The sequence below is a fragment of the Lagenorhynchus albirostris genome, chromosome 11 (genome assembly GCF_949774975.1).
Source record: "Lagenorhynchus albirostris chromosome 11, mLagAlb1.1, whole genome shotgun sequence".
Classification (NCBI taxonomy): domain Eukaryota; kingdom Metazoa; phylum Chordata; class Mammalia; order Artiodactyla; family Delphinidae; genus Lagenorhynchus; species Lagenorhynchus albirostris.
In genome coordinates this window covers 71865103-71890238 of record NC_083105.1, presented here as the reverse complement: position 1 = coordinate 71890238, position 25136 = coordinate 71865103, and the positions used below count along the sequence as shown (strand labels likewise).

Below are 25136 nucleotides of genomic sequence, written 5' to 3'. Positions count from 1 at the left end.
AGTTTATAAATTTCAGTTCATAGACACTAATTCCTCAAAATCCATAGGAGATCATTAAAATAAATACATCATTAAAACATATTTATGCTCTACATTAAAAATTTCACTTTGCTTCATTATGACTTTTAATTTTTCATTTCTTGCTTACATCATCTTTTTCTCACTTAATCTTTTTACCCTTAGCACCTCTTTATATATCTGCTGAGTCTTTTATTTTCTCCGTCTACTGCTTATCTACTTTGAAGAAACAGAAATACTACTTTATTAGTAGTTCATGGATTTGAATATAACTTTTAAATACAAAACTGTTTAACTGTAATTCACTCCTGTGAGTAGAGGTGGCATAAAATATTATCTGCCCTTATTTGTTGTTAGAGAGATTAGATAACAGTAAGTGAATGTTTGAGCTAATTATTAAAGAGATTACTATTCATATTGTGGTTGAATTTGTGAAAGGTTCCCAGCTCACAGGGAAGTGATGCTCTCGATGCTGATGCATTCTTCATCAAAAGAAGTCTTCCAGGCATCTGCAAATGCATTGTCGACTCTGTTAGAGCAAAATGGTAAGAGATACACCATATTTTTTAATAAAAAGAAACACGTTTTGTGGTATTTTTTAAATTATAAAAGCAATATATTGTAAAAACTTCAAATATGTAAATTATACATCTAATATATAGATATATTGATATATAGGTAAAAGGATAAAGAAGAAAATAACATTTTGATGTTCTTCTGGACTTCTATGTATGTACTTACACATGGCATATACAATATGCTTTATATTTTTTGGAGAAATGGGATCATATAATTTTTTATAAACAAATTTTACATTTCTTTTTTTGTGTTGATGAATGTAAATTCTCACATTATTGTTTTTAATGGTTGTGTAGTTTCCCAATGTATGCCTATTTCCTATTTTATAGTCCAGTTTCTTGTTGATGGACTTTTAACTTGTGTCCAGTGGTATTTTTTTTGGATACCTATAATAATCGCCAAATGGTCACTTTTTTCCCCCAGTTTCCTTTATACACTCTTCTTGTTATTTTATTAGGAATGCAATGGGTGGAGAGATATTCACCATTATAAAATCTGCTAAAATTGTCCATTATAAAAATTAAAAAAAATAATCCTTTACATGTAAATCTTATAGCTTTGCATTATTAAGGAGAGAAAAATGGCTGTTATACCTTTGGAAGAACACTTGAGGTTTAAAACTGAGTCTCAGGCTGCTCTGATTCCTGCCCTTATAAACAGGAAATACTGCCAGAAAATCTTGGGAGAAAATTCATCATAAAGGCATTGGGACTTGGCAGCTCTTGAAGGATATTTTTGGAGGGAGAAAAATAGAGAAAAACACTGAAAGCTTGAAAATAAGACCAGTGTTAGCATCACCTTTTAGTAGAGAACCTGGTTAGAGTGAAAAGAATAAAGAAACCTCCTCATGCATGTTTCCTTACACTATTATTTAAGTCAAATCAAGAGAAAAATCACTTCTTTGTTTTCCTCCTTTCTCGCTCTACCTCTCTGACGGCACTGAAAAGGCCATCATAAGAGGCTTGGGCTGGCAAGAGCCCTGAGGGATAGCCAGGGGTTGCCTTCAAGGGATAATGAGTCAGAGCAGGAGTGGCAGAAAAGGAAACTGCTCTTCTTGAGTCACCCATCCTCTACTGTGCAGAGATCTGGATGGGGATCTCACTCTTGAAAATGAGCACTGGCCTTGGCTGTTTTTTGTGTGAGGCCCCTTAGAGAGGAGACAAACCCTTACCATGTACAAACCATATTGTGTTGGTGTTGTAGTTCTTAACTCCCTGGATATCTTTGATATGTCAACAAAACAACCATGATTTTGTGAGATTTAAAGTGATTCTTCTTTTTTGTTGTTGTTTTTTTAAGAAAAGGATTACTTTATACATATTGACACATACATGTAAGAATCCTGGAGACATTAGCTAAAGCTACTATAGTAGTACTCATTTCTGTAATTGGTCACTAGGTCGTAGTTGGTGTGTGTGTATGTGTATATGTATATATATTTAGTTAGTATCTATAGTTTCTGTTTTCATCTCCTCATTCCATATTTCCCATGTCCTCCGCCAGAACTTCAGTTGCTCCTGGTTCTGGAGTGACCCAAACCTTCATCCATGAAAGGTCAAAGTCCTCAGTCATACTGCTTTTTTTGGTTGCTGTAGTTTTCTTTCTTTCTTTTTTTTAAATTTTTTTAAAATTTTTTTATTTTTATTGAAGTATAGTTGATTTACAATGTTGTGTTAGTTTCAGGTGTACAGCACAGTGATTCAGTTATACATACATATATTCTTTTTCAGATTATTTTCCCTTATAGGTGATTACAAAATATTGAGTATAGTTCCCTGTGCTATACAGTAGGTACTTGTTGGTTACTTATTTTATATATTATAGTAGTGTGTTGGTTGCTGTAGTTTTCAATTCACTTTTACTGTTGGGGATGCAGGTATCAAGAGGCTGCTAGAGATTACCTTGGATCTCAGATGGTCTTCCTCACCACCACTGTGTAGCAGTAACCTGTCTCCCCTTGGTAATTGGATCAGTAACATCAGCCAGGAGAGTAGCTCCTTTTTTAAACTGGTGGTTCAGTTCATAAGTAGTTTAAAGTGGCCAGGTAGATGTCACATGCTCTGATTAGGTGGAACCATTGTTGTTTCCCCTGATGAAAGCTTATCCTGCTCCATGCAAGACAGTAGTATTTAGGTTGGAAGATGTATCATTTTTACTTTTTAAAATACTTTTTCTTGTGCTTTTTTCTTCATTTTTATTGAGATATAATTGACATAAAGCATTGTATAAGTTTAAGGTGTACAGCATTATGAAATTATTAGTACAATAAGTTCAGTGAACATCCATCATCTCATATGGATACAAAATAAAAGAAGAAAGAAATGTTTTCCTTGGGATGAGAACTCTTAGGATTAACTCTCTTAACAACTTTCATATATAACACACAGCAGTGTTACTTATATTAATCATGTTGTACATTATAGCCCTAGTATTTATTTATCTTATAAATGGGAGTTTGTACCTTTTCACCACTTTCATCCAATCCCCCCTTCCACCCCTCCTCCAGCTTTTGTAACCACAAATTCCTCTTTTTCTATGATTCTGTTTTTGAAATATAATTGACCTGCAACACTGTTAGTTCCAGGTGCACAACATAGTGATTTTATATTTCTATACACTACAAAATGAGCAGCATGGTAAGCCTAGTTATCATCTGTCATTATACAAAGATATTACGTTATTATAGACTATATTTCCCATGCTATACATTCCATCCCTATGACTCCTTTATTGTGTAACAGGAAGTTTGTACCGCTTAAGTTCCCTCCCCCTCTTTCACTTATCCCCCACTGTTCTCTGCTCTGGCAGCCACCATTTTGTTTGCTGTATCTATGAGTCTGTTTGTTTCATTGTTCGTTCACTTCTTTTCCTTTTTACATTCCACATATAAGTGAAATCATAGGATATTTGTCTTTCTCCTACTTATTTCACTTAGTCTAACCCCCTAGGTCCATCATGTTGCTGCAAGTGGCAAGATTTTACTTTTTTTCATGGCTCAGTAATATTCACATCTTCCATTAATGTATCTATGGGCACTTAGGTTGCTTCCATATTTTGGCTATTGTGAATAATGCTACAATGAACATAGGGGTGCATATATATATTTTCTTTTTAAAAAAATTTATTGGAATATAGTTGATTTACAATGTTGTGTTAGCTTCAGGTGTACAGCAAAGTGATTCACTTTGTAATATGTAAATATTTGTAAATATTTGTATTCTTTTTTTACATTCTCTTCTGTTATAGGTTATTACAAGATACTGAGTATAGTTCCCTGTGCTATATAGTAGGTCCTTGTTGGTTATCTATTCTATATATAGTAGTGTGTATATTTTAATCTCAAACTCCCAATTTATCCCTTCCCCCCATTTGGTAACTATAAGTTTGTTTTCTGTGTCTGTGAATCTATTTCTTTTTTGTAAATAAGTTCATTTGTATAATTTTTTTAGATTCCTCATATATAAGTGATATCATATGATATTTGTCTTTCTTCATCTGGATCATTTTTTTAGATTCCTCATAGAAGTGATATCATATGATATTTATCTTTCTCTGTCTGGCTTACTTCACTTAGTATGAGCATATATCTTTTCGAATTAGCGTTTTTGTTTTCTTTGGATAAATAGCCAGGAGTGGAATTGCTGGATCATATGGTAGTTCTACTTTTAATTTTTTGAGGTATCTCCATACTGTTTTCCATAGTGCCTGCACCAGTTTGCATTCTACCAACAGTTCATGAGGGTTCGCTTCTCTGCACATCCTCGCCAACATTTGTTATTTGTGGTCTTTTTGATGATAGCCATTCTGATAGTTGTGAGGTGATAAATCATTATGGTTTTGATTTGCATTTCCCTGATGATTAGTAATGTTGAGCATCTTTTCATGTGTGTGTTGGCCATCCCTAAGTCTTCTTTGAAAAATGTTTATTAGGGTCATCTGCCCATATTTTAGTCTTGTTATTTGTTTTTCTGTTGTTGGCTTGTATAAGTTCTTTGTATATTTTGAATATGAACCCCTTATTAGATATATCATTTGCAAATATCTTCTCCCATTCAGTAGGTGGCCATTTCATTTTGTTGATAGTTTCCTTTACTGGGCAAAAGCTTTTTAGTTCGATGCAGTCCCATTTGTTCATTTTTACTTTTGATTCCCTTGCCTGAGGAGAGAGATCGAAAAACATATTGCTAAGATCATTGTCAAAGAGCATACTGCTTATGTTTTCTTTTAGGAGTTTTATGGTTTCAGGTCTTCCATTTAATTCTTTAATCTATTTTGAGTTTATTTTTGTATATCCTGTGAAAAGGAAGTCCAGCTTGATTCTTTTGTATGTAGCTGTCCAGTTTTCCTAACACCATTTATGGAAGAGGCTGTGTTTACCCCATTGTATATTCCTGCATCCTTTGTTGGAGAGTAAATGAACATATAAGTGTGGGTACATTTCTGGACTCTCTAGTCTGTTCCATTGAGCTATGTGTTTGTTTGTTTGTTTGTTTTGCCAGTATCATACTGTTTTGTTTACTATTAGTTTGAAATCAGGGAGCGTGATGCCTCCAGTTTTGTTCTTCTTTTTAAGATTGTTTTGGATATTTGGTGTATTTTGTGTTTCCATAAAAATCTTAGAATGGTTTGTTCTAGTTCTGTGAAAAATGCCATTGGTATTTTGATAGGGATTGCTTTGAACCTGTAGATTGCCTGGGGTAGTTTGGTCATTTTAACAGTATTAATTCTTCCAATCTATGAGCACAGAATAGCTTTTCATTTGTTTGTGTCATCTTCATTTTCTTTCATTAGTGTCTATAGTTTTCTGAGTATAGGTCTTTTACATCTGTAGTTAGATTTATTTCTGATGCAATTGTATATGGGATTGTTTGCTTAATTTCCCTTTCTGATAGTTTGTTCTCATTGTGTGTATAGGAACACAATGTATTTCTGTATTTTAATTTTGTACCTGCCACTTTACTAGGTTCATTTATTAGTTCTAATACTTTTTTGGTGGCATCTTTAGGATTTTCTTTATATATATCATGTCATCTGCAAACAGTGACGGTTTTACGTCTTCCTCTCCAGTTTGTATTCCCTATATTTCTTTGTGTTGTGTGGCTAGGACTTCAAATACTATATTGAATAAAATGACAAAAGTGGGCATCCTTGTCTTGTTCCTGATCTTAGAGGAAATGCTTCAGCTTTTCCCCATTGAGTATGATATTGGCTGTAGGTTTTTCATATAAGGCCATTATTATGTTGAGATATGTTCCCTCTAAACTCACTTTGTTCAGAGTTTTTATCATAAATTGATACTAAATTTTGTCAAAAGCTTTTTCTGCATCTGTTGAGGTCATCATATGCTGTTTTTTTCCTTCAGTTTGTTAATGTCTTATATCACATTGACTGATTGGTGAATACTGAGCCATCTTTGCATCCCTGGGATAAACCGTGGTGTATGATTCCTTAAATGTACTGTTGAATTCAGTTTGCTAATATTTTGTTGAGGATTTCTGCATTTATGTTCATCAGTTATATTGGCCTGTAATTTTCTTTTGTGGTATCTTTGGTTTTTGTATCAGGGTGGTGCTGGCCTTGTAGAACAGGTTCAGAAGCATTCTTTTCCCTTTAGTTTTTTAGAATAGTTTGAGAAGTAGGGGCGTTTACTCTTCTGTAAGTGTTTGGTAGAATTCATCTCTGAAGCTGTCTGGTCCTGGACTTTTGTTTGTTGGGAGTTTTTTTTGTTTGTTTATTTGTTTTTTTTACTGATTCAATTTCATTACTGGTAATCAGTCTGTTTGTATTTTCTATTTCTTCCTGATTCAGTCTTGGGAGATTGTACATTTCTAGGAATTTGTCCTTTTCTTCTAGGTTGTCCTTTTTATAGCCATATAATTGCAGTAATCTCTTATGATTTTTTATATTTCTTTGGTTTCGATTGTAACTTCTTTTTTATTTATGATTTTATTGATTTGGGCCAGGTCCTCTCTCTCTGTCTCTTTTTTTATTCTTGATGAGTCTGGCTAACAGTTTATCAATTATGTTTATCTTTTCAGAGTACCAGCTCTAAGTTTTATTGATCTTCTCTATTGATTTTTTTAGTCTCTGTTTCATTTATTTCTTCTCTGATCTTTATGATTTCTTTCCTTCTACTAATTTTGGGTTTTGTTTGTTCTTCTTTTTGTGGTCCTTTAGATATAAGGTTAGGTTGTTTATTTGAGATTTTTCTTGTTTTGTGAGGTATGCTTGTATTGCTATATAATTCCCTTTTAGAACTACTTCTGCTTGCATCCCATAGAATTTGGGTTCTTTTCTTTGTGTTTTCATTTATTTCCAGGTATCTTTAAAATTTCTGCTTTGATTTCTTCAGTGACCCATTGGTTGTTTAGTACATATTGTTTAGCCTGCACATATTTGTGTTTTTTTGCAGTTTTTTTCTTCAAGTTTATTTCTAGTCCCATAGCATTACGGTAGGAAAAGATGCTTGATATGATTTCAGTCTTTTAAAATTTATTGAGACTTGTTTTGTGGCCTAGCCTGTGATCTGTCCTAGAAAATGTTCCATGTGCACTTGAAAGAAATATGTATTTTGCTGCTTTTGGATAGAGAGTGATATATATTCACACACACACACACACACACACACACACATATCTATTAAGTCCATCAGATTCATTGTGTCTTTTTTTTGTTTTGTTTTGTTTTTTTGTGTTTTTTTTGCGGTACGTGGGCCTCTCACTGTTATGGCCTCTCCCGTTGCGGAGCACAGGCTCCAGACGCGCAGGCTCAGCGGCCATGGCTCACGGGCCCAGCCGCTCCGCGGCATGTGGGATCTTCCCGGACCGGGGCACGAACCCGTGTCCCCTGCATCGGCAGGCCGACTCTCAACCACTGCGCCATCAGGGAAGCCCCATTGTGTCTTTTAAGGCCAGTGTTTTCATATTGATTTTCTGTCTGAATGAACTGTCCATTGATGTAAATTGAGTGTTAAAATTCCCTAGTATTATTGTGTTGCTGTCAATTTCTTTCTGTATGTTTGTTAATATTTGCTTTATGTATTCAGGTGTTCCTGTGTTGTGGCATATGTATTTATAATTGTTATATCTTCTTGCTGGATTGATCCCTTTATCACTATGTAATGTTCTTTCTTGTTATTTGTTACAGTCTTTGTTTAAAGTCTATTTTGTCTGATATAAGTATTGCTACCCCAGCTTTCTTTTCTTTTCCATTTGCATGGAATACCTGTTTTCATCCCCTCACTCTCAGTCTGTTTGTGTCTTTAGATCTGAAATGAGTCTCTTGTAGGTAGCATATAGGTAGATTTCGTTTTATTATCCGTTCAGATACTCTATGTCTTTTGGTTGGAACATTTAGTCCCTTTACATTTAAAGTAATTATTTATGGTGTGTGCTTATTGCTGTTTATTTATGGGTGCTTTTTTTTGTAGTTCTTTTTTGTTCCTTTTTCTTTTGTTTCTTTCTCTTATGATTTGATGACTATCCTTTAGTGTTATGTTTGGATTATTTTCTTTTTTTCAGTATGTATCTATTACAGATTTTTGGTTTGTGGTTACTGTGAGGGATGTGTGTGTGTGTGTGTGTATAAAATTATTTTAAGTTGATCTCTTAACTTTTTATTTCTAATTTATTGATCAAATATGGATTTATTTTGTTATTATGAGTATATATTCCTATATATATATTATAGATATATATACAGACACACACATACACACATATAAAACATTAATCTGTTGTATTTTTCTTTTTTCCAATGTTACTTTCTTGAGAAAATGATCTCTTAACTTTGAAAGCATTTTAATATTCCTGCATTTTTACTACTCTCTCCACATTCAGTGTTTTTTACATAATATTTTGCATCTTTTTGTTTTGTAGGAATCCCTTACCTACTTACTGTGGGCATAGATGATTTTACTACTTTTTTCTTTTAACCTTCCTACTAGTTTTATAAGTGGTTGATCTACTACCTTTACTTTATTTGCCTTCCTACTAGTTTTATAAGTGGTTGATCTACTACCTTCCTACTAGTTTTATAAGTGGTTGATCTACTACCTTTACTTTATTTGCCTTTACCAATGAGATTTGTCCTTTCATAAAGTTTATTTTTCTAGTTGTGGTCTTCTTTTTTCCACCAGAGACATCTCTTTAACATTTCTTGTACAGCATAGTGGTGCTGAACTCTTAGCTTTTGCTAGTCTGTAAAACTCTTATCTCTCCTTCAAATGAATGATAGCCTTGCTGGGTAGAGTATTTTTTCCTTTTATCATTTTGAATATATCCTGCTACTCCCTTCTGTTCTGCAGAATTTAAGCTGACAGTCTTATGGGAGTTCCTTTGTATATAACTAGTTGCTTCTCTTTTGCTTTAATATTCTCTCCTTATCTTCAGTTTTTTCCATTTTAATTACAATATGTCTTTTTATGGACCTCGATCTGTTGATCTTGTTTGGGACTCTGTGCTTTCTGGACCTGGATATCTATTCCTTTCCCAGTTTAGGGAAGTTTTCAGCTATTGTCACTTCAGATAATTTCTCTGCCATTTTCTCTATCTCTTCTCCTTCTGGGGTCTCTATATGAGAATGTTAGTATGCTTGATGTTGTCTCAGAGTTCTCTTAAATTGAACTCATATTTTACAGGTTTTCTTTTCCTTTTTTTTTTTTTTTGTTCAGCTCATGTTATTTTTCACTACACTGTTTTCCAGTTCACTGATCTATTCCTCTGTATCATCTAATCTACTGTTGAACCCTTGTAGTGTAATTTTCATTTCAATTTTTGTATTCTTCATCTCTTTAATTCTTTATATTTTCTAACTCTTTGTTAAACTCACTGCGCTCATCCTTCTCCTGAGTTTGTTGAGCATCTTTTTTTTTTTTTTTTTTTTTTTTGCGGTACGCGGGCCTCTCACTGTTGTGGCCTCTCACTGTTATAGCCTCTCCTGTTGCGGAGCACAGGCTCCAGATGCACAGGCTCAGTGGCCATGGCTCACAGGCCCAGCCGCTCTGCGGCATGTGGGATCTTCCCGGACCGGGGCACGAACCCGTGTCCCTTGCATTGGCTGGCAGACTCTCAACCACTGTGCCACCAGGGAAGCCCTGTTGAGCATCTTTTTGATCATTACCTTGAATGCTTTATCTGGTAGATTGCATATCTCTACTTGGCTTAATTCTTCTGAGATTTTATCTTGTTCCTTCATTTGGAATATATTCCTTTGTTGTCTCATTTTGCCTAATTTTTTGTTTTTATTTGTATGTTTAGGTGGGTTGATTATGTTTCCTGATCTTGGAGAAGTGTCCTTACGTAGGAACATATTATTAGATCTAGGAGTACACTCCCCTCTGGTTAACAGAGTATATCTTCTAGGGGTGCCCCCTGTGTGGTCTGAGTGGGCTCTTCTGTTGTGGTGAGTCCAACTACTATGGGTGCTCAGGTAGGCGGGGCCAGTTTCTGGCTGGTTGGCTACCTGAACCTCCTATGCAGAGGCTGCAGGTCCCTGGTGGCCAAGGCTGGGTCATGGCATGGCTGATTGCACAGTCTGGGGATTTCTGGGACTGGTTCTAGCCCACTGGTGGGGGGTGCTGGGTCCTGGCAGGCTGACTTCAGGCCTGGGAGGTCTTGGGGCAGTTGAGTGCAGAGCTTAGGATTTTGGAGCTGGTGCCGACCTGCTGGTTGGCAATGCCAGGTCCCTGGGTGGCTGGCTGTGCTCCTGAGAATCCCGTGGCAGCTGACTATGGGCCTGAGGGGTTCCCAGGACTAGTGCCAACCTGCTGATAGGTGCAGCTGAATCCTAGTGCTAATTGGCTAGATGGAGAACTCCAAAATGGTACTTGTCAGCACCAATGTCCTCGTGGTAGAATATGCTACCCAAAATGGCTGTCAGCAGCATCTTTGTGCCCAGGGGGAGTCCCAGTTACCTTCTGCCTCTCTGGGAGACTCTCCAAGATGAGCAAGTGGGTCTGACCCAGACTCTTTTCAACTTACTGTGTGCTGGGTCTCCAAGTGTGTGAAACTTCGCATGCACTCTTTAAGGGTGGAATCTCTGTTTCCTACAGCCCTCTTGCTCTCCCACTATACAAGCCCCAGTGGCTTTCAAAGCCTGATGTTCTGGGGGCTCATCTTCCCAGTGCAGTACCCCCAGGCTGGAGAGACCAATGAGGGGCTTGGACCCCTTGCTCCATGAGGAGAACGTCTGCAATTGTGATTATCCTCCTGTTTGTTGGCCCCTTATCCGGGAGTGTGGGTCTTGACTACATCACATTCTACACCCCTCCTGTCATCTCATTGTGGTTCTTCTTTTATGTCTTTAATTGTGGAATATCTTTTCTGCTAGTCTTCAGATCATTCTCATAGATAGTTGCTCTGTAAATAGTTGTAATTTTGGTATGCCCATGGGAGGAGGGGAGCTCAGGGTCTTCCCTGGGAAGAATCTTGATCTCTGCAATTTTTTTTTTTTTTTTTGTGATACATGTGCCTCTCACTGCCGTGGCCTTTCCCGTTGCGGAGCACAGGCTCTGGACACGCAGGCCCAGCGGCCATGGCTCACGGGCCCAGCCGCTCCGTGGCATATGGGATCTTCCCAGACCGGGGCACGAACCCATGTCCTCTGCGTCGGCAGGCGGACGCCCAACCACCGCGCCACCAGGGAAGCCCTGATCTCTGCAATTTTGATCAGTCCCTGGGCTGATTCTTATTATGGTGTCTCAGGATTAGTTACATTTGGCGTTAACCTTGGTTTCTTTGTTCAGAATCAGTTCTCTGCTCTTTCTGCTTTCTTACTTCTTTGTTCTTGGTCACTTGCCATGTTAACTTTCCTCAGATCCCTTTGTATAGTCCTTGGAGTTCTGCCTTATGAGAGTATTAAGAACTTAGGTAGCTTGTTCACCAATCTCCATGGGCAACTTGTCATTGAAACACACTTGGGAACATTGCATGTGTAGGGCTGGGTATAGTTTTCTAGAAAAAATGACTGGATTCTTGGCCAGAAAAACTGGGTTTTGTGATGGTGCTAACCAGGTGAAGGTTCAAGTATCTTGTGTAACATTTTCTTCATTTAATTAATTAATTAAATTAATATTTATTGAACCTTAGGCACTTGAGACACAGCAGATAAATAGAAATCCCAGGCTCATGAAGCTTACACTCTAGTGGGGAAGATAAATAAAAAGGCTAATTGGCATATACGATATGTGAGGTAACTAAGAAAAAATACAAAGCAAAGAAGGAGTATACATATTAGGGTTCAGAGGTGATGAAATTGTGACTTTCCTCACTTTCCTCACTGCCTAGTGAGGAAAGAAGGTGACTATTGAAGTGAAGGCCTGGAGGGAGTTTTGCATATTGTTATTGGTCTTGTAAAGCAGATAATTTATTGCTAAAATGGAGTGGAAGAAGTCATGAGTATTGTGTAGATAGCTGGTAGATGAGTTAAGGTGTGTAAAGTCTTCTATAAACTCTAAAGTGACTCCGTGCTATAATTTTTTCTCCAACGTGTACTGTACGATGGAATTTCTACTCTTAATTTTCAAGTCTCAAATTGAGTTAATGTCCAAGACAGTGATCATTATAGTGTGGTCTCTGGACCAGAAACATCATTTGGGAACTTGTTAAAAATGTAATTTCTAGGGTGCCATATAGACCCAATGAATCATAAACTCTGTAGGTGGAACCCAGCAATCTGTTTTAACAAGTCACCCAGGGGATTCTCATGTACTGTGAAGTGTGGGAACTGCTGGTCTAGAATAAGTTCTATAATTTAAAGTATTTCCTTGGTTGGAATTTAGCCATTTTAGGAAGGGCTATTAAAACTTCTGATTTGACTGAGCAAAACAACCAAATTCTTTTTTAAATTAATTAATTAAAATCATTAAAAATTTTTTATTGGGCTAAGATTGGTTTATAACATTATAAGTTTCATGTATGCAACATTATATTTCTACTTCTGTATATACTACAGTGTGCTCACCACCAAAAATGTAGTTTCCATCCATCACCATACAGTTCATCCCCTTTATACATTTCACACTCCCTGGCCCCTCTCCCCTCTGGTAACCACTAGTACTCTGTTTTTGTTTTGTTTGTTCATTTATTTATTTTTTAATATTCCACGTGTGAGTGAAATCATACAGTATTTGTCTTTCTCCATCTGACTTATTTCACTTAGCATAATACCTCCAAGGTCCATCCATGTTGGTGCAAATGACAAGATTTCATCTCTTTTATGACTGAGTAGTATTCCACCATATATGTATGTCATATCTTCTTTATGCATTCATTGGTTGATGGGCACTTAGGTTGTTTCCATATCTTGGATATTACAAATAATGCTGTGAAGAACATAGGGGTGCATGTATCTTTTCAAATCAGTGGAGTTTCACATTTTTTGGATAAATATCCAGAAGTGGGATACCTGGATCATATGATAGTTCTATTCTTAATTTTTTTGAGGAATCTCCATACTTTTTTCCATAGTGGCTCTACCATTTTACATTCCCTTTTATCCACATCCTCACCAACACTTGAATAACCAACTTCTTATCATATTTTAATGTGTGCTATTCAGGATGTCTTTAAAAGGTGTTAGTTTTCAGATTTTTGCCAGTAATTTAGAATGCATATATCACTTCCACTTATTTCTGAGTTTTGTCTGATCTTTTCTTTTTTTCCCAATTTGAGATGCATATCTTATTTTTTCAAAATAGTACTTAAAGCTTTAAAAGTTTCATTTCCTGCCACCTTCAAAGTGTTGAAATATAGTGTATAATGTTGGAATTGATATTTATATAGAGGTTTCAAGATAAGTGATATTTATATAGAAACTTTAAGACAATGTGGAAACTTTAAGACACTGGATTTGCATTTGGCGAAGAAAGTTTATTATGAAGAGGAAAATTAATTTGTAATAATTATTGCTGGGATATAATTACTTTTCCACATATAATATGCAATCAGTTTTAAAGAAATCTATGTGTTTCTTAAGCTTTGGCATTATTCTGTGAAAGTATGTAATTATTTTTGTTCTCTATCAGTGCTTTTCATCACTTTGCATATCATGGCACACATAGAAATGATAATGTTTGTACAGTCCACTGGGGTAAATGGAGAAGGTAGCTCAAGGCTGAGGGCAACCCAGCCTGGTTTCAGCCCCACTTCCTGCATCCCCCAAGAGCCAATAGAATGCTCAGTATCTTCACACATCTATAACTTATTCCCAACTCACTAGTGAGCCTTAGCTCTATATAAGTATGGTTATTTTAGGAAGTTGTTTTAAATATTAGAATGAAATTTAACTTTCATTCTTATTTTGGAGGACATTATTTTAAAATGCATTTCTGCAAAAAATACTCTTTTCACGTGGATGATGGTTACATTCCACTAGTTTACTCTGTGAATGAGACTTTAATACTAAAACCTCAACAAATGGTTAATAAATGTGTAAAAATTGGAAATGGTATATATTTTAAATTAAAAAAATTAATGATCTTTAAGTTGCTAATGAAATATAAATTAAATATGTAGTTTAAATACCTTCCTATGAATTTGGATTATTTTAATTGTATGTGTCTTTTTGCAAGATTATGAGAATGTGCTTTCATTTATACAAGTAACATTTAAAAAATCTTGTAGTTAATTTCAGAAAGATCCTGTTATCAAAAGGAATATATCTGAATGTGTTGGAGTTAATGCAGAAGCATATACATTCTCCTGAAGTGGCTGAAAGTGGCTGTAAAATGCTAAATCATCTTTTTGAAGGAAGGTAATACATATTTCTGAATTTATGTAGAATATATTAATTGGACCAGGTAGAATATCAATATTTTGAGCATAATTTTAAGAATAAAAGGAAAAACAAGGCATTTGAAGAGTGAAACATTTTGCAATATAATTTCATGTCAGTGATACATAGACTTATTTTATCTACATATTGAAAGGGGTGATAAAGTAGAAATACGTTGAAGGTTTGCTTTTGTGCTTAATGCTTGGTGTTGACTATGTTTTGAAAAATGGCAGTTATATAGAACATAACCTTAAACAGTTTTTCAGATTATTGTGTTATGTGAAAGGTATAAAAGATAAAATCAGGATATGGCTTCTAATTGTTATTTTTAAGTTTACCTTAAATTGTGATTTTTATGGTCCTGGCAGTGTGTGAACCTTTATATATGAGGCAAAAATGCAGTGGAATAACTGACAGTTTAAGATTTTGTACATTCTGGGCAATTAATGTTTCTGGCTGTTTTCTCATATATTAAATGTGTAAATTTCCAGTTGTGGGGATTCAAAGTTAACTATGACAATGTGCCTGCCCTTAAAAATCTCCCTGTCTAGTTGGGGAGACTAATTTATAAACAGATAATTACAATACAGTGTGATAATTCAATGGCAGGATGTGTAAAATCATAGGGTCTTGGTGAACCAAGCTAGGGCGAGCAAAGGAGAGAGGCTACAAAGAGGGGATGTGTTTAACCTGGGACTTTAAAGTGGAAAAAAGGGACTATATGTCAGTAACCACAGACCCACGCGAAGTGAGGACACAGTTATGATATGCGGAAGTTTTAGTCAGTAGGGCACTGTGTAAAGCAAGGGCTGCCTCTATTACAGTTTGTAGCACCTACTGAAATCTACATTTATTTATATGTAAAAGAAAGTATAGCTAAAATACCTTAGAGAAACCAAGACTTAATGCAAAAAATAATTAAGAATACCATATAAGAAGTCTAGTGGTGTTAATCTGGAAGAGGCAGGTAGTTATACAATAAACAGCTCTCTGGACTTGGCAGTCAGAGTTTGCATTCCAGCTCTGGCTCTGTCACATTCCAGTGATAGGACCTTGATGTTTAACCTCTGTCAGCCTAAATTCTGTACCTGGAAAATGCAAATAATAACACCTACTTTCCAGGCTTGCTGCCAGTGACCCATGTATAGATCAGAAGGAAGTTGTTAGTTCTGGGAAACTAAATCAAAGAATTCCCAGTTTACTGTAAATTTAACTTCTTGACGTCAAAGTTTAACTAAATTAGAATTTAAATTGTGTATGCTCATACTGCCGAATTCACATCAGCCTTTTCTGATAAAATAGATCTGTTTTCTCGTACTTGTTTCAAATTGGTGTTTGTATTGGAATCAGGTTGTACTCTTAATAAGCATTGCAATATTTTATCTCTAGTAACACTTCCCTGGATACAATGGCAGCAGTGGCCCGCAAAATAATAACAGTTATGAGAAGTCATGAGACGTCAGTATCAGTGCAGCTGGAGGCACTTCGAGCTATTTTACATTTTATAGTTCCAGGTAAGTTACATAATTGATTGTGGGAAGAGATGTCATTTTAAGTGGATTTTTTGACTTTTCATGAAATATCAACTTTCTAGGCAAAAATTAAAGGACCAGTTTCTGCCAACCAAATGTAATCTTTTCACTAGCCCAAAAATTAAAATAGAGGGAAAATGATGATGTGGAAGAGTCAGATAAATTTAGATTAAAATTTAATAAGAAATATCAATAATTTATTTCCAGAAAAAATAACTGCAACATAGTGTCGAGCTTTACCTCCAAGGAGAGTGTCATTTCTGCTATTTCTTTTCTATTTCTGTTGACCTTACCAAGTCCAAGTTTTTTTGTTTGTTTTTTTCCTGTCTGAATTATAATAATACCCAACTAATTTTCACACTTCCTCTTTTGCCTCTTTCCAGTCCTTCTTTTACTCTGCGGTTGAATTAATCTTTCTCAAATATAACCATGTAGCTTTTACTCATGAGCCACAATAGTGTCAATCCTCCCCACATTTACTTCCTGCTTACATCTGTTATGACCTTATTTGTCCTCCAAAGCCCATTTAAAACAACTGCTCCCCCATTCATTCAGCACGTAGTTATTAAGTGCCTCTTATGTTCTATATATTGTGATGACTGCAAAGGTCTGAAAGACAAGTAAAACAAGACATGACTGTACTATGTATAGGAGCCTAGAGGTAGACAGATAGTTAATTACCAGACAGTTGCGAGGAGCTATTATAGATATATGTATTATAAAAGGCTATGAGAGTATTGATGGAGGCACAGATAATTTATTCAAAAGAGTAGGCCAGAGATTGTGATATTTGAACCTGACGGGTGAATAAGGCTGACCTGGTAAAAAAGCCAGGAAGGACATTTGAAGCAGAAAGAGAAAGTGCTCATGGTGTAGGGTGAGTGGAGCATGGTATGTGAGGAAAGCAGTCCTGGGGATAAATGTGGAAGGACAGGCAGAGGCTGAGAGGGAAGGGCCTTGAACACAACACTGAGCAATTTGTGCTTTTTTTTAGCACAAGTCAATTCAAATTTATTTAAGGTGTTTCAAAATTGCAGTGTCATAACCAAATCTGCAATTTATAACAGTAGCACTGTGGTGTGGATAATGATTGACGGGAGGGGAAACTCCTGCAGGGAGATTAGGCTGGAGGCTGTGATAGGTGAGACATGGTGGGGGCCCAGCAAAGAAAACAGAGGAGAGGATGGATGTGGGAGATGTTTAGGAGGTACATTTGGCGTGACTTTCTGACTACTGAATATCAGGGATGTTATTATTATTTCGCTCTGTAAAAGTCCCAATTCTTTTGAAGCCCATTTTTTTTGGTCCTTTTTAAATGAAATCTTCCTAAATCTACCATTATCTGTAGTCATATTGGTATTTTATGTTTCTGAGTATAAGAGTATTCTCTGTATAAGAGTATAGATTTTTTCAAGGAGAGGGCTTTCTTTAGTCATGCCTTTTTTTTTTTTTTAACCCCCTGGTAACTTGAACAAAAATAGCTATTCAATAAATTTTGAATTGAATCATGATGTCCCATTCATAGTTGTCACACAACTTTAGAGATATAATTTAACAGACATAGTGTTGCTTGAAAATATTATTGTGAATTTTTTTAAACTTTGTAGACTGTAAAAAACAAAACAAAATCCTTTTGATTACCCTTAAAGGTGTCAACCTTCTTCTTTTGAGAGTGGATTTGAGTTTTAAAGATAACCAAAAGACATTATGAATCATCTGTTAGTTAATAACATTCTTTTAGTTCAAAAATAAGTTTTGAATGTAGAATTTCTTTTCTTTTATTGTTCTGAGATTGAGCCTGAAGCGACATTGATAGTCAGTAATAATTTAGATGTATGAAATGATGTATTTAAATGTTTTTTTTTATAATAATGTTTAGGTGTATTAAACAGGTGCCCTTGAAAATAATTTTATAACTTTATGGTGGTACTTTATGGTACTACCATATTAATAGACATATTTTATAAGCATATCAACATATAAATACATTTCTCTATTAGGTAAAGGTTTAACCATCTACTTCACTCTATGCTAACCTACTATATTACCATACCATACCACACGATACCATACTCTACCATGCTGTAACTGTACCATACTATACTTTATCATTCTATATTATATCATTCTGTATGTCAGTGAGTAACTATAATATCAGTACGCCAGTAGTTTTGAGGTTTAATATGATTCTGGTTTTGACATGCTGAAGTAGGTACTTATGTTTAGATGTACATGTATTAATTTTATTAACTAGACCACATTCAGATTATTAATTGTAACAAAGATGTGCATTATAGCAAATGTGTATAATTTAATTCAGGGCCACATATTGCAGCTAGTATTATGTCTCTTAAGTTTCTTTCAATCTGGTACTGTTCACCTCCTCCTCTTTTTTATAACAATAACTTATTGAAGTGATTGAGCCTGTTGCTTTAAAAAATAATAATAAAGACCTACTTATTTTAGTAAAATATCATTTGACTTGTTCTTTCTTGATTTAGTGTCAGTTCTAGAGGAAAAAATTCTTTAGGAAAGGACATGTGCATATTGGGAAGTGTATAGAGGAAAGTGATTATGAATATAAAACCACATCCTTAAGAACAATAAGAGAAGCTGAATTTGTTTAATTTGGAGAGGAGATAATGCAGGAGGTTATGAAAGCTATTAAAATTCACTCATTTATAGTTAGTAACAAATGTGTAAGGCATTATTCAAAGTACTTTATGTATATAAACTTTAAAAATTCTTGTAGCAACCCATAAGGCAGATTCTACTTTTCCACCCCATATCACAGATGCTGAAACTGAGGCATAAGATATAGAGATTTTAAGGTCACAGCTTATGTAACGGAGCCAGGTTTTCACCTTGTGCAGCCTGAATCAGAGTGGGTGCTTTTTAAAGACACATTTGTGCAATAAGTGTATGTGGAACAACTGTTATACCTAAAGCACTCTGCTTGGAACTCTTGGTAACCTGGAGATGATTAGGTTATGGATCTGCCTTCAAAAAGTTTGCAGTTCAAACAATTTAAAGGACTATTATGTGGAAAGGAAATTATATCCATTCTGGATAGTAGAACCTCAAGTGATATAACAAAGACCAGAGATGAACTTTTGGGAATATTCATTTGGTCTTAACATAAGAAAGACATTTAATAAGTCTCCTTACATATGGCATGAAGATTTTACTTCTCAACAGGACTGCTTTTAATGGTCACATCTGCTTGTGATGTAATGGGCAGCTTCAGCAATTAATGTGATCTTGGTCACTGAAAATGAGACACTGAGAGTTTAAGTAACTTATCGAAGGTCATACAGCTGTAATGAATGTCAGGACCTGTTTGAATAAATTTTAAAATGAAGACTGAAAGTTCTAGGAGGGTGAAAATCATGCCTGTCATATTCACTGTGGTATTCTCAGCATGTAGCAAAATCCCTTGCATGTAGTTGGCATTCAAATGTTTGTTAAGTAAATGAAAAGTTATATGCAGTCAACTTATAGTTTGTGTTAATACAAATTATTAAAGTGAAAGATTAGAAGGAATTGTTTATTAATAATTATTTCTATAGTCATAGGTTTTAGAAATGTTATTTATTCATAATAATTTTACTTATATGTTCTATTGTATAACCAATATTTTTTGACTTCCTGTTTTTCCAACAGTTTTGGGTTAGTTCAGCTACAATGTAGCTGAATAAATAATATGTTTTCTTTAAGTTACTTAATACTTTTATACAGTCTTAGAGGACTTTTTTTTTTTTTTTTTTTTTTTTTGCGGTACGCGGGCCTCTCACTGTTGTGGCCTCTCCCGCTGCGGAGCACAGGCTCCGGACGCGCAGGCTCAGCGGCCATGGCTCCCGGGCCCAGCCGCTCCGCGGCATGTGGGACCCTCCCGGACCGGGGCACGAACCCGCGTCCCCTGCATCGGCAGGCGGACTCTTAACCGCTGCGCCACCAGGGAAGCCCTTAGAGGACTTTTAATAAAACTATATGCTCTTTACCATTATAATGCTGAAACTAAAAACTTTTTTTTTTCCACTGTTATTCCAGCTGCTCTTTTATGTCTACATTTCATATCTGACCTTTTTATGTTGTAGTCCAAGTAACTTTGATCTTTTCTCAAGTTGTCCATTGTTGCATAAAAATCTTCTAACTTCTTGTAATGAGTACAGCCTATTCATACAAAAAAGAGATTGTTCCAGAAAATTCCTCCACCATAGTAACTTCTTGCTACTTTAAATTCAGTGAACATCCGCACACACTGTATTTATTTTACATTCAGTGATGAACTGTTTTTAGAAATTTCTTAAAGCTAAGAGTTATTTCTTTGGTAAGGAACCATGGATTAGAAAAAGGTATAGCATATATATGTATTGTTGGGTTAATTATAATCATTCCTAATAAGTGACAATCTATTCAGCCCAAATCTTTATGAGAAAAACATTTGTTTATTTGTTTATTTTTGCATTTAGGCATCCCAGAAGAATCCAGGGAAGATACTGAATATCAGCATAAGCTAAGTATGGTTAAAAAACAGTGTTTCAGGAATGATATTCACAAATTGGTCCTAGCGGCTTTGAACAGGGTACGTATAATATAGGTTTTCTGCCTTTATACTCTTAACTACAATATGAAATTGGGGAAGTAGGGGGGCTTTTATTAGCCTAAGTTTTCCATGTTCCGTTTACTATGATAGTAGGAAGTTATATGTTTAGAGACATAAGATGACAGTAGGGATGTAGGGGGTGAAGAGATGTGCCATTCCAGCTAAGAGAAGTGCACCGTCAACTACAGACTTTGACAGCCTCTTTTGATAAATCCACTCGAGTCTGTTCAATCAGAAAGAGAACCCTAGATGTGCAGCTAAGCCTCACGAGCTCTGTCAGGAGCCATGACTGCTATTTTCTCTTTCTGTCCTCCTGGCTGCTTGTCTTTATTTTCTGGTCCCAGGCTGAAAGGTTCAGTCCATGAAGACACACAGGGCACACATTAAAGTCTTTTTTGATTCCCTGTGCTTGTTTTCATTTTACTCCTTAGGGATAACCTCTGAAATGGCTCAGTGTGCATTGTTTTCTCCCAGTGTTAGGTATTTACAGATCTATGTACATTTGCAATAATATAATTAATAAATTAATAATCATACTACATCTGAAAAAGGAGAAGAGGAGCATTATGTTTATATTGTGCAGTGCAAAAGGTATTGATGGAATTAAGATGGTTTTGAAATTTAACATAAGATGAATTGGTTCTTTAGAAAAGATATCAGAGTAAAGATGTAAAGATGTGAAGATTAGGTTAATGTTTTCATGAAAGGAAGAGAGTAGTCAAAGCAATTAATGGAAATAATTCCTTGTGATTTAGTATACTTTGAAAAATGTCATGAATTAATTAGAAGAGCCTGCAGAGAGATCTTCAAAAATGCGATTTAAACTGAACTTTATAATGTAATTGTTTATGATATATTTGAGTCATTTGTACTCAGACCTTAATATGATTCTTGAGTATAGCCATGGGTTGAATTTAATTCCAGAAATATTTGGTGAAAATAAGTATATGGAAGGAACTGTGTTAAGACACTGGGGAGACAGAAATGAATATGCTTTGTATCCTTCTGTAATGGATCTCATAATCTGGCTGGGCCATGCATAAAACATAAAACACATATTAGATTGTTCTGTATTAGCACTTATGAGCTGCACTAGCTTTATGAACAGTTTAGGAACATAGAGGAGAGAGTAGTTAATTTTGTTCATGGTATGTGTTGGTGAGAAGCAAGAGGTACCAGAAAAGCCTTTTGGTAACTCTGATTCTGGTTATCCCATCTTTCCTAACATTACCGAATACGGGTGTGATAGAGTGGAAGGAGTGGGCGGTCAAGGGAGAAGTACTGTGCTTACTGCCATCAGTACTGTGATGCCAAGGAGATCACTCTGCTCCCAGGTCTTACTTTCTTTTGCTATATAATCCCAGGAGAAGTGATTGAGAACCTCCCTACCCCTTCCTTTATTTTCCATGCCACACTTGAGTAATGACACACAGCATCTTACTAAACAGTGGCTGTCATTTGTGGGCAGGGAATTAAGGTCATGGGGAAACAGAAGTGACACTATTTATTTAAAAAAATCTCCCCTGTGTAATTCCCCTAATTCTTCACCATGGTTGAGAAAAAATGCTCTAAAAGATGAGTGTATCTTTTTTTTAGTTCTAAAATTCTGTGATTGCATGTCTCACTCTGAATAAATGTTACAAGGAATCAGAAATTTTAGGTCCAAATACTACTGATGTAATAAAATGAATTACCATTAAAAATAGGTCTATTCTTGGAGAGCAGACTTCCAAATAAGGTAGAATTTGAGATTCAACTAAGATTTACAATGTGAAGACTATTAAAAGTATTTATTAAAGTGAATCAGTGTTTGGAGATATATATGTGTGTATGTAAATATATACACATATAATATGTATGTATAAATCCAGTAACATTCAGGCTGAAGTTAAATGTCTGAAATATTGACATTCCATTTATGCTTGATCCTTTTAGCTTTTTCTGCACATGAAACATTCAGTCACCTATTCTAGAGAGATCGATTTGCCCAGTATTGTCTGTGGAGAACACAGTAGAAAATAGGACTCTCAGCATTTTGGTCACATCTGTGCTTTGTCTGCAGTGACAATGCTGCTGTCTTCAGCCAGGGAACTTACAAAGTCAAACCAATCTTCTGATTAAATGGACACAAGTCAAAGAGCTTGTGTGCTTCTCAAAAACCTTAAAGCAAAATGTGCCCAGTTTAAATACTGAAGATATTTATTTCAACTGTAAATAATATGTAGTGAAAGAAAGAGCTTATTTGCAAAAGTAACAATAATAACAACAGCAAAAAGAAATTACATAGGAGTAAAGTAATAAAAGTGTATAAAACTACTCTAAAGAAAACTGAAACAACTGAGAGTAAATACAAAAAAAGAGTTGAACGTAGGAAAATGTATATACTCTCTGTTTTGATAAAATTACTAATTTTTTAAAAATGAAAATTGATCTGGATTTATGAACCCTTAATAAAAATAACAATAGTATTTTATGGAACTAGATAAGCTAGTATAAAATTTTGAGAAAATTAATTAAATAATATATGTGAATAACCAGTCAAATTTTGAAAAAGAGGATAATTAATATGGCCTAACTCTAGTAGATTATAAAATGTATTATAAAATTTTAGTAATTAAAATGGTGTGACATTGGCACTGGAGATGGATCAATGTCACATAATGGTGATTTAGGAAATAGACTCAAATGCAAATGTTCAATTCATATATGATATTTCCCAACCACTGGAGAGGGAAATAGATTGCTTGTGTTGGAAGAACTAATTCTCTGGCCATTTGGAGAAAGCAAAGGAAGCTGCATATTTACCTTACTCATTTAAAGATTAAATCTCATGTAGATGAGATTTAAAGGTAAAAATGAATTTGGCATATAAACACATGAAAAGGTTCTCAAGTACGTACAGTCATTATTAAAGAAATGTAAATTTTAAAAAAGAAAAACCTTTTGGGGGAAATTTAGTAATATCTATCTAAATTAAAATGGACATGTTTTCTGACCAGCGGTTCCACTCTAAGAAGTTATAATATAGATATACCTGTATATGTACACAAAGTTTTTTTAAACAAGAATGTTTATTGTGGCATTATCTGTAGTAAGAAAAATGTGGTAACAAGCTAAATGTTTATGTGGTAATCATTAGTGTTGTTTGCCAAATGTTTTCAGTTCTCCACCTTCTGGTGATTCTGGGATAGTATTTATTGGCCCTTTTGTTGTTAGATTGGATCATGTGTCTGGTTTTGACCAAGCAGTTGTAAGTAGAGGTTACATCTGTCATTTCTGGACCAAACATTTAATTGCTGGTGAGGCATCTTACAGAACAGGGGTTCCCAATCCACAGGCAATGGAGCAGTACTGGTTCGTGGCCTGTTAGGAACCGGGCCACACAGCAGCAGGTGAGTGGCAGGCGAGCAAGCGAAGCTTCATCTGTATTTACAGCCCTCCCCATCGCTCACATTACTGCCTGAACTCCGTCTCCTCTCAGAAAAGTGATGGCATTAGATTCTCATAGGAGCGCGAACCCTACTATGAACTGTGCATGCGAGGGATCTAGGTTGCACGCTCCTTATGAGAATCTAATGCCTGATGATCTGAGGTGGAGCTGAGGCAGTGATGCTAGCGCTGGGGAGTGGCTGCAAATACAGATTATCATTAGCAGAGAGGTTTGACTGCCCAGAGACCATAATAAATCAATTGCTTGCAGACTCATATCAAAACCCTATCAGTTTTTCTCTTTCTGACTAGCTGATTCACTTTGTTATAAAGCAGAAACTAACACACCATTGTAAACCAATTATACTCCAAGAAAGATGTTAAAAAAAAAAAAAATAAAACCCCATCAGTGAGTGGCAAGTGACAAGCTGCATCTGGTGCAGGCTTTAAGTCAGAATCTGACACTTATTTTAGTCCACACATGGCCCTCCCATTATTTTATTTACCACTTCCATCCGTGCCTCTTTCCTTCACTGCACACTTGTCTCAGTCAGTTTTGGTAAGCCCTCCACAAGCTAACCCTAGCCAAAATGAGTAAAAAACAAACATCGCTGGAGAGCTTCTTTGAAAAGGGAGAAAGACCCAATGATGAGACAGTAGAAGACTCTAAGACTGCTAACAAAAAGAAAGCTGCATATAAAAGAAAATACCGAGTCCTTAAATTAAGCGTTCATTGCAACAGGTGATTCACGTTTTCCAAGCCCGCTTTGTATAATATGTGGTGACCGGCTATCCAGCGAAGCCATGAAACCTTCAAAACTGTTTTGCCACATGGAGACCGAGCACCCTGCATTAAAAGACAAGCCTTTGGAGTTTTTCAAAAGAAAAAAATGTGAACATGAAGAACAGAAGCAATTATTGAAGGCCACCACTTCATCAAATGTGTCTGCACTAAGAGCATCATTCTTAGTGGCTAACCGCATTGCTAAAGCTGAGAAGCCCTTTACTGTTGGTGGAGAGTTGATCCTGCCTGCTGCTAAGGGCATTTGTCGTGAACTTTTAGGAGAGGCTACAGTTCAAAAAGTGGCATGTGTTCCTCTTTCAGCTAGCACCATAACTAGACGAATTGATGAAATAGCAGAGGATATTGAGGGACAATTGTTAGAGAGGATTAATGAGTCACCGTGGTATGCAATGCA

The 25136-nt window shown here is 35.7% G+C and overlaps 1 protein-coding gene across 1 annotated transcript in view; it reads left to right on the top strand.

The window, feature by feature from the left end:
• The window catches only part of LRRK2 (leucine rich repeat kinase 2), a 154293-nt gene that overhangs the window by 23748 nt on the left and 105409 nt on the right, over positions 1-25136 (top strand). Inside the window, exons 11-14 of the mRNA XM_060166543.1 lie at positions 457-563; positions 14220-14349; positions 15760-15884; positions 20375-20487. Coding sequence (XP_060022526.1) covers positions 457-563; positions 14220-14349; positions 15760-15884; positions 20375-20487 — 475 coding nt within the window. The remainder of the gene's footprint in view (positions 1-456; positions 564-14219; positions 14350-15759; positions 15885-20374; positions 20488-25136) is intronic.